Source organism: Culex quinquefasciatus, chromosome 3 (genome assembly GCF_015732765.1).
Source record: "Culex quinquefasciatus strain JHB chromosome 3, VPISU_Cqui_1.0_pri_paternal, whole genome shotgun sequence".
NCBI classification, from domain to species: domain Eukaryota; kingdom Metazoa; phylum Arthropoda; class Insecta; order Diptera; family Culicidae; genus Culex; species Culex quinquefasciatus.
The window spans coordinates 83840153-83852268 of record NC_051863.1 but is presented as its reverse complement, the minus strand read 5'-3'; the positions used below and the strand labels follow the sequence as shown (position 1 = coordinate 83852268).

Sequence of the window (12116 nt, the reverse complement as noted above, 5' to 3'; positions counted from 1 at the left end):
TGACGGTGTGATGTCATAACCGCGGCATAAACTTGGGGGCCAGGCAGGGTGAGTGCACAATTGTTCTTTTCATCTCTCGACGACAATCACTGCCATGAAAAGGGGTGATGAGTTGAGAGTGCAGCCAACATAAAGCGCTACAAGTGTTTTTTTCTATCTCTCTTAATCCTGCGGTAATCTAAATGATTTGTGTTTGTCTCATCACATGTGCCACTTGTCAAATCTTCCTTTAAAAATGAAATCGAATATTCAATGTAATTATCAAAACTAAACCCAACCCCAAGTGTTTTCCACACTTCAACCATCATTTGATCGCGAATGCAGCTTTGACTCTGCAGCAGTGATTCATGCCGACTCGGTAAAACGTAGTGCACTCGGCCAAGTTCTTTGTTCATCTTGACGGCTCGGTGCAGCAGTGCGTGGACTGTTGGCGCCAATATCCACCCACCCGCACACAAGAGGTCTGTCTGAAACTTCTCCAAAGCCCCTGCAGACTTGTCAAACCAGTTGCGACGATTTGCATGTGCATTTGAATCTATTAGCGGAATATTTTATTTTTCTATACCGCGGCTCATTTGACTAAATCCCTTGCCCTTTCTGAACTTATCTACTTTTTCGGAGTTTTCCGCTTGAAATGTTATTCGAACTTGTGCGACATAAGTAAACAGTAGCGGTTTAATTCGAAGAATAAAGATTCTTTAAAGGGCATTTTGAATTGAACAGATGATAAACAACATAGAAGGAAGTGCAGATTATGAACTGCAACAAGTTAGGCAAGTGTTGTAAAAATATTTAATATAAATTAGATATTTCTCAACCAATTTTCAGCGTGCATTGGTAAACGGGGCATCGCATCGTACTAAAAGGTTTTTAATATTCTATGAGCACACCCCCTCCGGCGAAGCTCGTGCTACATTTGCTGCTGCTCAATAATATTTATTTTAACAGCAAACGTGAAATATGCGCTCGATCGTTCACCTCGTTGCCACCGCTGAGTAGAGTGTGCTTAGAGCCGCTAATCTTGATTGCCTGATGTTTTTTTTCTTCTTCTAAGAGTGCATTCGCTGCTCGGTGGTCACGACGATAAAATGGTTAGGCTTTCGCGGGTTTGAAAAGAGTTGTACAATAAAATTTATGAATGCAATCAAAATAAATCGTGTGTGATCTTTTTCCCAGGCACTTTTCACTGAGGGTCCCGTTCTTGGGCGACCAGATCTCGGGAGGGTAGCAACGGTTAAGTCGTCCAGAAATGTATTTTTTAAGTAGGGGACCATCCATACACCACGTGGATACTTTTTTGGAAATCTCAGCTTCCCTCCCCCCCCCTAATGTGGACAATTTCCATACAAAACAAAACTTTTTTGTATGGAGTCCCCTCCCCCTCCCTTAATGTGTCCACGTGGTTTATGGATGGTTCCTAGGGTTTGTTTGGGAAATGTTTAAAAATCAGTGGGTTCTACTATTTGAAAATCATCGCACAAAATTCACTCAGCTGAAATTAATCCATAACCTTTATAAGGACAGTTCTTCGAGCATAGTTTTATGCCATATTTATAAATGTGTTTTGAGTTCGTAACTTCCTACTGCAATGTAGCTTTCTACAAAACCAGCCATTGTCTCAGGATACAACTTTACATAAATCAAACAAATTTGGATGACTTTAGTCATGAGCAAGGTAGAATTTGATTTGGTCCATTCTAAAAAATATATTGAACTCACCATTGAAAGTCTTACGAGAAAAATAAAATGATTCATACATTTGGTCCGGTGAATCCAATAAGATGCTGGGGGTCGTGCTCCCCTCTGGCTTTTCACTAGCCGAGAGACAGCACGCGAGAAGACATTCGCGCTAGTGTTACAAATCGTCGTGAATGTTGTCAAAAATTTCAAAGAAACAGCCAATAAATAGAAGACGAGCACGGGGTTTGAATTTTGGGGGAATATTTGCTGACCGCGCGAAAGCCAGCTGCAACCGGTGTGTGGCGAAAAATGATTCATCTAAACGTTTCCCAGAAAAATACATCACGATGGGTGATGCTGGCCTTGGCCGTTAGCCATTTGGGTTGGCACGGATTTGCTTGAATAACCTTGTTTGCTCCGGTTGAGTGAGATTATCAAATTTCCCGTATGAGAAGTCAACAAATGGAAAATAATTGAAGCGTGTTGAGTTTTGATGGAAATCATTCGCTCAACGCATGTAATCGAAACAATGCTTCGAACAGGTGTAATTTAACTCCTTTCGTTGACACCGGTCAGGTAAAATGATTGATTTGTGTACATGCGAAATCTCTAGCTCGTCAGTGGGGACGCAACTGACCCCAAATTATGCTGAAGCTGTGAAGATGCTATTTGCAGAGCTTATCGATTTCATGTCGAACGCATGCGCTTTAAAGTTTTCTCTTGGAAGTGAAGTTGCAAAAATTAAACAGTCTCGCCTAGATGTCAGTGTTTTTCTCTCGTGATTCGATCGTCTCAACTAGTTTCGTTCAGGTTTACGAAGCCGGCAAGTGAAAACTTTCAATCTTTCGTGACTTGAGCAGGATAGTGATCATCGCAGTGTAGTGGAAAAATTTGGTCGAGTTGGATGTAGTAAAGTGTTAGTTTGTTTATAATAGAATTTGCTTTTCCTCACCACATGGAATGATTAATTCTCATGACTGAATTCCGCTCGGAAATTCCAGGTGTAATTGTGCTTGTGATAGTTACAAGTCACCATCTTTGTGACATTGCCGTCTGACTGTACTGCACCGATTTGTCGTAATCACGCCATGATGCAGTAAGTGTTGAAGTCAGTCTAATGTATACAAATTGTTCCATTAGACTAGCAAAACTATGAGATGGTAAAGGGCCGCTTTGCCGTAAAGTGACTGTTCTAGAAGGTGAAAAAGTGTCCCCAATTCGCTTGAACAGGCCGCCATTCACGAATGGTCGTCAGGCTTTTCTTGTAACCTGGTTCTACGACGACAGTACAGTGTCCGCTGACTCCTTCCATCAAACCCCAACCAAGTGTGTGGGTAGAGGTAGAGGCGCGACTCTTTTATAAACCTAAAGCAACTCTGTGTTATTTTATGTTGCTCATACTGAAGTTTGTATGAATCTCGCACGCTGCACACGACTTTTCTCTGTGGCCGTGCGGTGGCCTATTTTCAGGACGGTCTTGCCTTTGGGTGGGATTGGGGGAAGTTTGGCAGCTTAGAAATGGAGAACGCGGTTTGCAGCATCATTTCTGATTCACAGTATTGGTGTACACGTGAAAAACTTTGACTCGGCCATCCTGAACACGGCCATTACCAAGCAGTTCTGGCAAAGATGTATATATATATAGACCTTTGAATCTAAACAATGAGTCACTGTGTGGAGGTCAAAAAAGCCAATAGTAGTTGCACGATGCTTTTGTGAACGATTTCGCCGATCCAAAGTCCACCGTGAGTTTCTCCTCGGCTGATCCACTAGTAGTGGTGACTATTCTGGTTTTGCATGTATGCAGTTCTCGGATTTGCCCACTCTCTTTCGGTTATACACACACGTTGGTGTGCTGGTGCGATTGAATGCAATGCAGTAAAGTCGCCGCATTCAGTGTGGCAGAATGTGCACAGACTAGAATAGTGCGAGTGATGGCGAAAAGCATGGTCTGACATAGGAATTTCGAGTAAATTCAATATTTATTTTTGAATAAGAAATCATTATTTCTGAACTCATTCTTTTGAGATTTCGGATGCTCTATTATCACCTCAGCATGCTTTTATTTAAGCTCGACGTGAATGATTTTTTTTGAGTGAGTAATGTGTCTCACAGCCGGTTCCGGTAATTATGTAACGCAAATGATAGTTTGTCTATTCATGTAAGCAGAAATACAGAAATGAGATATAATTGTTTTAACTTTCAAGACTGCAAGAGTAAAGCACTAGTTCACAATTCAAAAAACCTTGAAATATCTCGGAAATAATTAGTAAAACAAATAAAAAAGTAACAAACGTTTTAGCTCAGCAGGTAATCAACAACTTTTTTGTTTCATTTTTTCCAGGGTTTGGAAGCACCCAGCGCGACAGTAACATCGTCTGTAGCCAGATTACGACCCAAAAGTAACACATTGGCTGATCGTACCGACTCCTACCGTTTTTCAATGGCTAACCTTGAAGAAACACACGAAGCTGAGCTGGATGCAATCCTAGGCGAGCTTAGCTTGCTAGAGCAACGGGGTGATTTGCGCCAAGGTCGAAGCCACAGTCGCACTAACTCGACTATCTCAGCAGCTACAAATACGACCATTTCGTCGGAAAGTGGTTGCAGCAGCGTACCGGATAGTGGTGCAAGTATCAGTTCTTTACGTGAACCTCGTACAGACAGTCCGGACAATGATTCGGCATTCAGCGACACGGTTTCACTCATGTCCAGTGAATCGTCTGCATCCAGCAGTGTTAGTTCACATTTGAAGAGTCTCCAACAGCAGGCCCAGAATACGACAGACTCTGGAAAGCAAGCAAAGATTCATCTTGCATTGCAAAAACTAGAACAAGCCACAGTCAGGCGACTGTTTGTGAAAGCTTTCTCAGCCGATGGAGCATCAAAGTCACTTCTAGTAGATGCCACGATGAGTTGTGGTCTTGTCACACGACTCTTGGCGGATAAGAACCACTTACAGATGGAACCATCTTGGGCCATAGTAGAGCACTTACCAGAACACCAAATGGAACGATTATTTGAAGATCATGAATTGTTAGTAGACAATCTAATGCTTTGGAGTAGAGATTCCAAAAACCGAGTAATGTTCCTTCAGCGACCCGACAAAATAGCTCTCTTCAAAAAACCGGAACTATTCTTACCGGGAACTCAGATGGCACCAGGGAGCGATCATGATGAGCATACACGGTAAGAAAATCTCGTTTTGTTTACACATCTCAACAGAAATTAACTTCAGTATCTTTTCTATAGGTCAATGCTGCTCGACGAGTTCTTTTCGGGTAATAATTTGATTCCACTGGAAGGACCACTTTATTTGAAAAGTGACTCTAAGAAAGGTTGGAAAAAGTATCACTTCGTCCTGCGCGCATCAGGGCTGCACTACTACCCTAAGGATCAGAAAACGCGTTCCGCAAAGGATTTGTTGTGCCTCGCGCTCTTTGCAGGTCACGAAGTATACCGAGGAATCGGTTGGAAGAAGAAGCACAAGGCTCCAACAGATTACACATTCGCACTACGATGTCCGAAGGTTCCACCTGGTGCCAAAGGTATTCGATCGGTGAAAATGCTCTGTGCTGAGGATGCGACAGTGCTAGAGGCATGGATCACTGCTATTAGAGTTACTAAGGTGAGTTTAGCTGTGAGAAGATTGAGTACTTTGAGTTTTAAAATTCTGTTTATTTTTACAGTACGGCAAAAAGTTGCTGGACAATCATCGATCTTTAACGGAAGATTTAGCAAGGGAGGAACTCGATAAACTATCAACAGCCCGAAGTGGATCGATCGGTAGCATTGTTTCTTCAGTACCTTCACAGTGCAGTAGTAGTAGCAGTAACAGTAGTAGTAGCGGAGTAAATCGTTTAGTTCCTGTACACAATAATGGCCGTTTATCGCGTGCATCAAGTTCAAGCTCCAGCGGTTGTCTATCCGATGAAAATAATGGCTTCGACTCAGAGTTTCCGACTGGTACCATTAAGAGAAACCATCGATGAAGCCAAATCTACCACTGACATCGATGACTCGACAACTGAAGGAAGTTGGAGAGACAACACGACTGAATGACACCTCGCCGGCATCTCCCGAACGAGGAGGTACTTTAACCAGGCGCCACAGCCGTAGAAGAAGTGAGGAAAGCAATAACAGTGGAACATTGAAGCGAAGACCTGCCAACAATCGGGGATCAGTAGAGAGTATGAGTTCTTCCACTTCAACTCCTACACCAACTCCCGTAAACAGTGTTCCCGGAACGCCTGTTAATCAGCAACAGATGCCAATACTAGTTAATAATAATAATAATAATTTAACTATTACCGAGATCAATACTCCTCCTACGCCAGCAAAACCGATAAACGCGCTCGAAGCAATGCCGGCGTGTATGACAGATTCAACATTCTCACTGCCACCACCTCCAGACGATCTCGGAACAAATTTCTCAGGTTCAACATTATCGCTGGACTCGCTGCCTCCACCTCCGCCACCAAACGAATTAGACAATAGTTTTAGTGGATCTCAGTTGTCGTTAGTGAGTGTGCAAATGCCGCTGCCTCCGCCACCACTGTTGAACATGCAGTCCGTCGTACAATCACAAGCTGTCATTGAAAATGTGAAGCAGGCATTGCAAGACATTGCGAATGAGGCTCAATCAAACAGTTCCACATCACAAGACGTAACTCCAACTAACGAGAATCTCGAAGTTACTAGTAGCATTAAACAATCAATTATGAAATTTAATAGTCAAACTTTACCAACTCCAGCACCAACTAACTCTATTAAAATAGAACCAATTTATTCAAAAACTATGAAACCTTCGGCACTCAAGGCACCTCCATACAAAGCTCCTCCACCATACAACGGAGATGTGGCTGTAAGTCAGTCTCCGCCACCATCTGTTTCGAACAAGAGTGTCAAGTTTGCCGATTCTCCAGTGCTCCTCAGGCGCAAAGTTTGCTTTGAGGATGAAGTTCACGAGGCTCAATACTCACCGCGTAGAACTTCTAGAGACGTTTACTCGACCCCCCCAATACCGCCTCCAAGAGCGGAAGCCACGCGACTTTCGACCTCGTATACTTCTCCAAAGCGTTTGAGCGATTCGGCGTCAAATCCTCCGAGAGACTTTCTCAAAGACCTGCAAAGGGTAATGAACAAAAAAAATATCTCAAAAATGTAAACTGGAGCCGGCCACAACGCCTCACGAAGTTCTTGGATTCCGTGATTTACCGAATGAAAATCATTCATCTCACTACTACAGGGAATCGGCTAATGTTAGCCACTGGGTCCAAGAGCATTATGGTTCCGACGCACTATACGAAAATCTCGGAATCAATTTGGGCATGGAACCCGTACCAGCAGCACACTTGCAAAGTGCAGGTTCGATTAAAAAAAGGCCTCCACCGCCTCCTCCAAAGCGAAGTGAGAAGACACAGCTTACAACAACGACGCCACAACAAAGGTTATAAGATTGGGCCATTCTCGGCTTTTCAAACTGTCTGTTGACGGTAAGAAAAACCGTTCGTTGCCAGCGGTTGGAAGGATCCTCTTGCAATGTTAGTGAAGTGTAAATATAGAATGATATTTGTGTAGATTGGAATAGGGAAATAAGGGGAAAACGGCACTCAATAGTGTCATAAGATGGCTGCAATATGATTGAACCGAGCAAATTGAGACTGCGTGGGACTAGAAATATTTTCAAAAATGTCAAATCGAAAACATTTAAATAAATTAAAAAAAAAACAGGCTTAATATTTCCAGTATCCGCAAAAAAACGTGATTGTGATGGATTTTATAGAAAGCGACATAATTTATTATCATGAAAAAATAAATATATGACAATTAAATAAAGCTACAGAGCGGTTGTACGAAACTATGAACACAAAAATTGATGAAAACCGCTTAAATCGAAAAATAAACTAGACTCCGTATATATTTATGTTATTGCAATAATTTGAATGATTTGAAACAGTTAATTATCTTTCTGTGAAATTTCCCAATAAACGTCGATGGTATGCAATGAAAGTAATAAATAAGGAGTAGAAGTTGTAAAAATATTATGTTATAATTCTTATGATTATGTGTCATTACGAATTTATTTCCCAAACAAGTGGGTGTAAAAATATACAAATATTTGTAAAATGTTTATCAAACAACAAAAAGTGCCATAGGCTAATTGTGGAAAATAAAAATAAAAGCTACATTTCCACTCAGTACTATTTATTGCATCGAGTCCATATTCCGCACTTCTCAGAAGGATTATTGAAAACAAAACAATCTCCTTTGCAAAAATTTTACTCTAAATTATTCTTCGTTTTGTGTTAATCATCACCAAAGCTAGCACTAGCGTAAAATCATCCAGGCTAGCAAATTTTACCAGCGTGTAATAATATTGCAGTAATGCGAAATTAATTTAGGAACATGAATTATACTGGATGAAGTTTTACATCAAAATATACACATAACATTTTTGAATCAAAGGTTTTGTAGTGTCCACGTATTGGACAATAAAATATACAACAAAATATAATAATATAAAATTGGTGCTTTCGAAAAGAAACAATATTCAACACATAAAATTCCGAAGAGCCAACTGCTAATCGTTGCTTATAAAAGGTATGCAAATTATTATATCATAATTGGAGCAATTATCGATTAATTCAAAATTCACTTCACATAAGCAAGATTCTATTAAATCCAATACAACACAAAACTAAAATAAAACACACTGAACCCTCAAAACGGTGTCGATAGAACCGTCTGAAATATTAAGGTGGAAACAACAATACAAAACAAACCGTCTAAACTATTAAAAGTTGTGCCACTAGCAAAAAACTCTGCAAGTATGTAAAGAACGAGTATATTGTGTCGTGAATTATAAGAACAGAACGAGTTAGAACGAGAGTATGAGAGAAAGAGTAAACGATGAATGTAAACTGGGAAAAGAGATATATTAAGTAAAGAGGAAAATTTGAGGTGGAAATTCAATTTTATGAATTTACAATACTTCCAAGCGATTAAATTTGTTTGTGCTACAAATCGCAACTCGATTTGATTTGTATAGCAGTTGCGAAAGAGTTCGAACTATGTCAAATAAATAAATAACTACAGTAAACGCTGCTTACTTCTCTTTTTGATGACAAATTTTCAATCATACAAATCTAAAATAAGCAACGAACAAATAAAACAACGACATGAACAATCCACAGGTCTCTATTGCAAGTATCTGCTCGACCCTAGATGTCGGAAGGAGTACACCCAAACCTCTTTTTCTTACGCCAAAGACCCTTCCACTCCGGGATTCTTTGGAATGCGCTACTCATACTGAACATTTAGCATAGCATAGCATTGGTGTTTACCCGTAGATGCTACTTCGTTATTGACTCCTTCGAATACAGGTGAAAAGTAGTAACCAATCATCACCCCTTTGCAATTTTCAAAGGTCTCTATCATGCTGATCAATACCGACGCCGGCCACGACCAGTTGTAGTACACAGGGAAGTGGATGGGAATGTTAGCCGATACTTGAGTGATGTAGACCGCTAAATCGGCTGCGTCTCCGACAAAGTATCACATGAGTTTTGAGGGGTTAGTAAGATGGGTATGAGGTCTGGATTCACTGTGATAGGTGATGCGACCATAAGCAATTTTTTAACGGTTGAAAAATTCAAAATCTTAGGCAGCCGGCTGCGGAGAGATAGCTATTTAGAGATTTAAATATAGAGCAATTCTCTACGAAATCGGTCTTTTTTCTTCAATTTTAATTTTTGTATTTTTTAATCCGGCTGAAACTTTTTTGGTGCCTTCGGTATGCCCAAAGAAGCCATTTTGCATCATTAGTTTGTCCATATAATTTTCCATACAAATTCGGCAGCTGTCCATACAAAAATGATGTATGAAAATTCAAAAATCTGTATCTTTTGAAGGAATTTTTGATCGATTTGGTGTCTTCGGCAAAGTTGTAGGTATGGATACGGACTACACTGGAAAAAATAATACACGGTAAAAAAATTTGGTGATTTTTTATTTAACTTTTATCACTAAAACTTGATTTACAAAAAAACACTATTTTTATTTTTTTATTTTTGATATGTTTTAGAAGACATAAAATGCCAACTTTTCAGAAATTTCAGGTTGTGCAAAAATCACTGACCGAGTTATGAATTTTTAATCAATACTGATTTTTCAAAAATCGAAATTTTGGTCGTAAAATTTTCAACTTCATTTTCGATGTAAAATCAAATTTGCAATCAAAAGTACTTTACTAAAATTTTGATAAAGTGCACCGTTTTCAAGTTATAGCCATATTTAAGTGACTTTTTGAAAATAGTCGCAGTTTTCATTTTTAAATTAGTGCACATGTTTGCCCAGTTTTGAAAAAATATTTTTGAAAAGCTGAGAAAATTCTCTATATTTTGCTTATTCGGACTATGTTGATACGACCTTTAGTTGCTGAGATATTGCAATGCAAAGGTTTAAAAACAGGAAAATTGATGTTTTCTAAGTTTCACCCAAACAACCCACCATTTTCTATCGTCAATATCTCAGCAACTAATGGTCCGATTTTCAATGTTAATATATGAAACAATTGTGAAATTTTCCGATCTTTTCGAAAAAATATTTTTGGAATTTTCAAATCAAGACAAACATTTTAAAAGGGCGTAATATTGAATGTTTGGCCTTTGTGAAATGTTAGTCTTGATTTGAAAATTCCAAAATATTTTTTCGAAGAGATCGGAAAATTTCACAAATGTTTCATATATTAACATTGAAAATCGGACCATTAGTTGCTGAGATATTGACGATAGAAAATGGTGGGTTGTTTGGGTGAAACTTAGAAAACATCAATTTTCCTGTTTTTAAACCTTTGCATTGCAATATCTCAGCAACTAAAGGTCGTATCAACAAAGTCCAAATAAGCAAAATATAGAGAATTTTCTCAGCTTTTCAAAATATTTTTTCAAAACTGGGCAAACATGTGCACTAATTTAAAAATGAAAACTGCGACTATTTTCAAAAAGTCACTTAAATATGGCTATAACTTGAAAACGGTGCACTTTATCAAAATTTCAGTAAAGTATTTTTGATTGCAAATTTGATTTTACATCGAAAAATGAAGTTGAAAAATTTTACGACAAAATTTCGATTTTTGAAAAATCAGTATTGATTAAAAATTCATAACTCGGTCAGTGATTTTGCACAACCTGAAATTTCTGAAAAGTTGGCATTTTATGCCTTCTAAAACATATCAAAAAAAAAAATTAAAAATAGTGTTTTTTGTAAATCAAGTTTTAGTGATAAAAGTTAAATAAAACATCACCAAATTTTTTTACCGTGTATTATTTTTTCCAGTGTAGTCCGTATCCATACCTACAACTTTGCCGAAGACACCAAATCGATCAAAAATTCCTTCAAAAGATACAGATTTTTGAATTTTCATACATCATTTTTGTATGGACAGCTGCCGAATTTGTATGGAAAATTATATGGACAAACTAATGATGCAAAATGGCTTCTTTGGGCATACCGAAGGCACCAAAAAAGTTTCAGTCGGATTAAAAAATACAAAAAAAATCGAATGACCGAAATCCTAGAGAACTGCTCTATAGTATTAATTCGACCGCGATTCTCCAGAAATTCTTCGTCGGTGTGCCTCCCGATCAACGGTGATGTAGGAATGGTTTCATTCATTAAAACGATTTTATATCATAAGCCTTAAAACATATTCGTCAGCGTGCCTTCCGATAGTTCTATTCTCTGCGAAGTAAACTTTTTTTTTTCATTTTGGTGTAATAAAAGCGCAGTTTGTTTCTTTTAGATTTTCTTCCGAAAAAAAGAAAGGTCTTCCAAAATGGCAAGGGGACTGCATGTATCTCGCTTAGCATTAGATTATGGCAATCCTTTCGAAATATGTTTGATTTTTTTTTTCGAAAGATCAGGGAACAATAAAATAATTATAACATAAAAGAGCAATTTCTATTGAAAATGTGTAGTCATCATCACGGGGAACAAAAAATGGCTCTCACAAGTCGTAGTTTCAACCAATCAAGCTCATATTTGGGGGAAAGGTGTATATACTGGATACACGTCTGCCATAATAGTGGCTTTGGTTATGGACGCTCCCTTGAAAAGTTATTCATAAATGTTTGTACCATACCAGGGGTGTAAAAGTAAATTATGGACAAAAATTACATTTTCGCTCGTAGGCTGCCATTGACACAAAAACTAATATTAAGCCAAATTTCATTCGTCATTTAATAGGACATGAGATGGGCTACAATGTCCTTTCATAAGACTTGACAACATTTCAGAAAACACCCAAAATCCAGAGCTGTCTCATTGTTCCCCACTTCTTTCAGCCCATGGGTAACAATGAGACTTTGATTTTTCTTCATTAAACTTTTCAAGATCTATGTAAATCTTTCAAAACATGAATTGAAAGTGATTTT

General features: G+C 38.6%; 1 protein-coding gene across 1 annotated transcript in view; it reads left to right on the top strand.

The window, feature by feature from the left end:
* Positions 1 to 8782, top strand: part of LOC6034039 (abnormal cell migration protein 10) — a 46539-nt gene extending 37757 nt beyond the window's left edge. The window contains 5 exon segments of the mRNA XM_038264298.1: positions 4025 to 4869; positions 4933 to 5308; positions 5370 to 5655; positions 5658 to 6828; positions 6830 to 8782. Coding sequence (XP_038120226.1) covers positions 4025 to 4869; positions 4933 to 5308; positions 5370 to 5655; positions 5658 to 6828; positions 6830 to 7136 — 2985 coding nt within the window. The 3' untranslated portion in view covers positions 7137 to 8782.
* The last annotated feature ends 3334 nt before the right edge of the window (positions 8783 to 12116 follow it).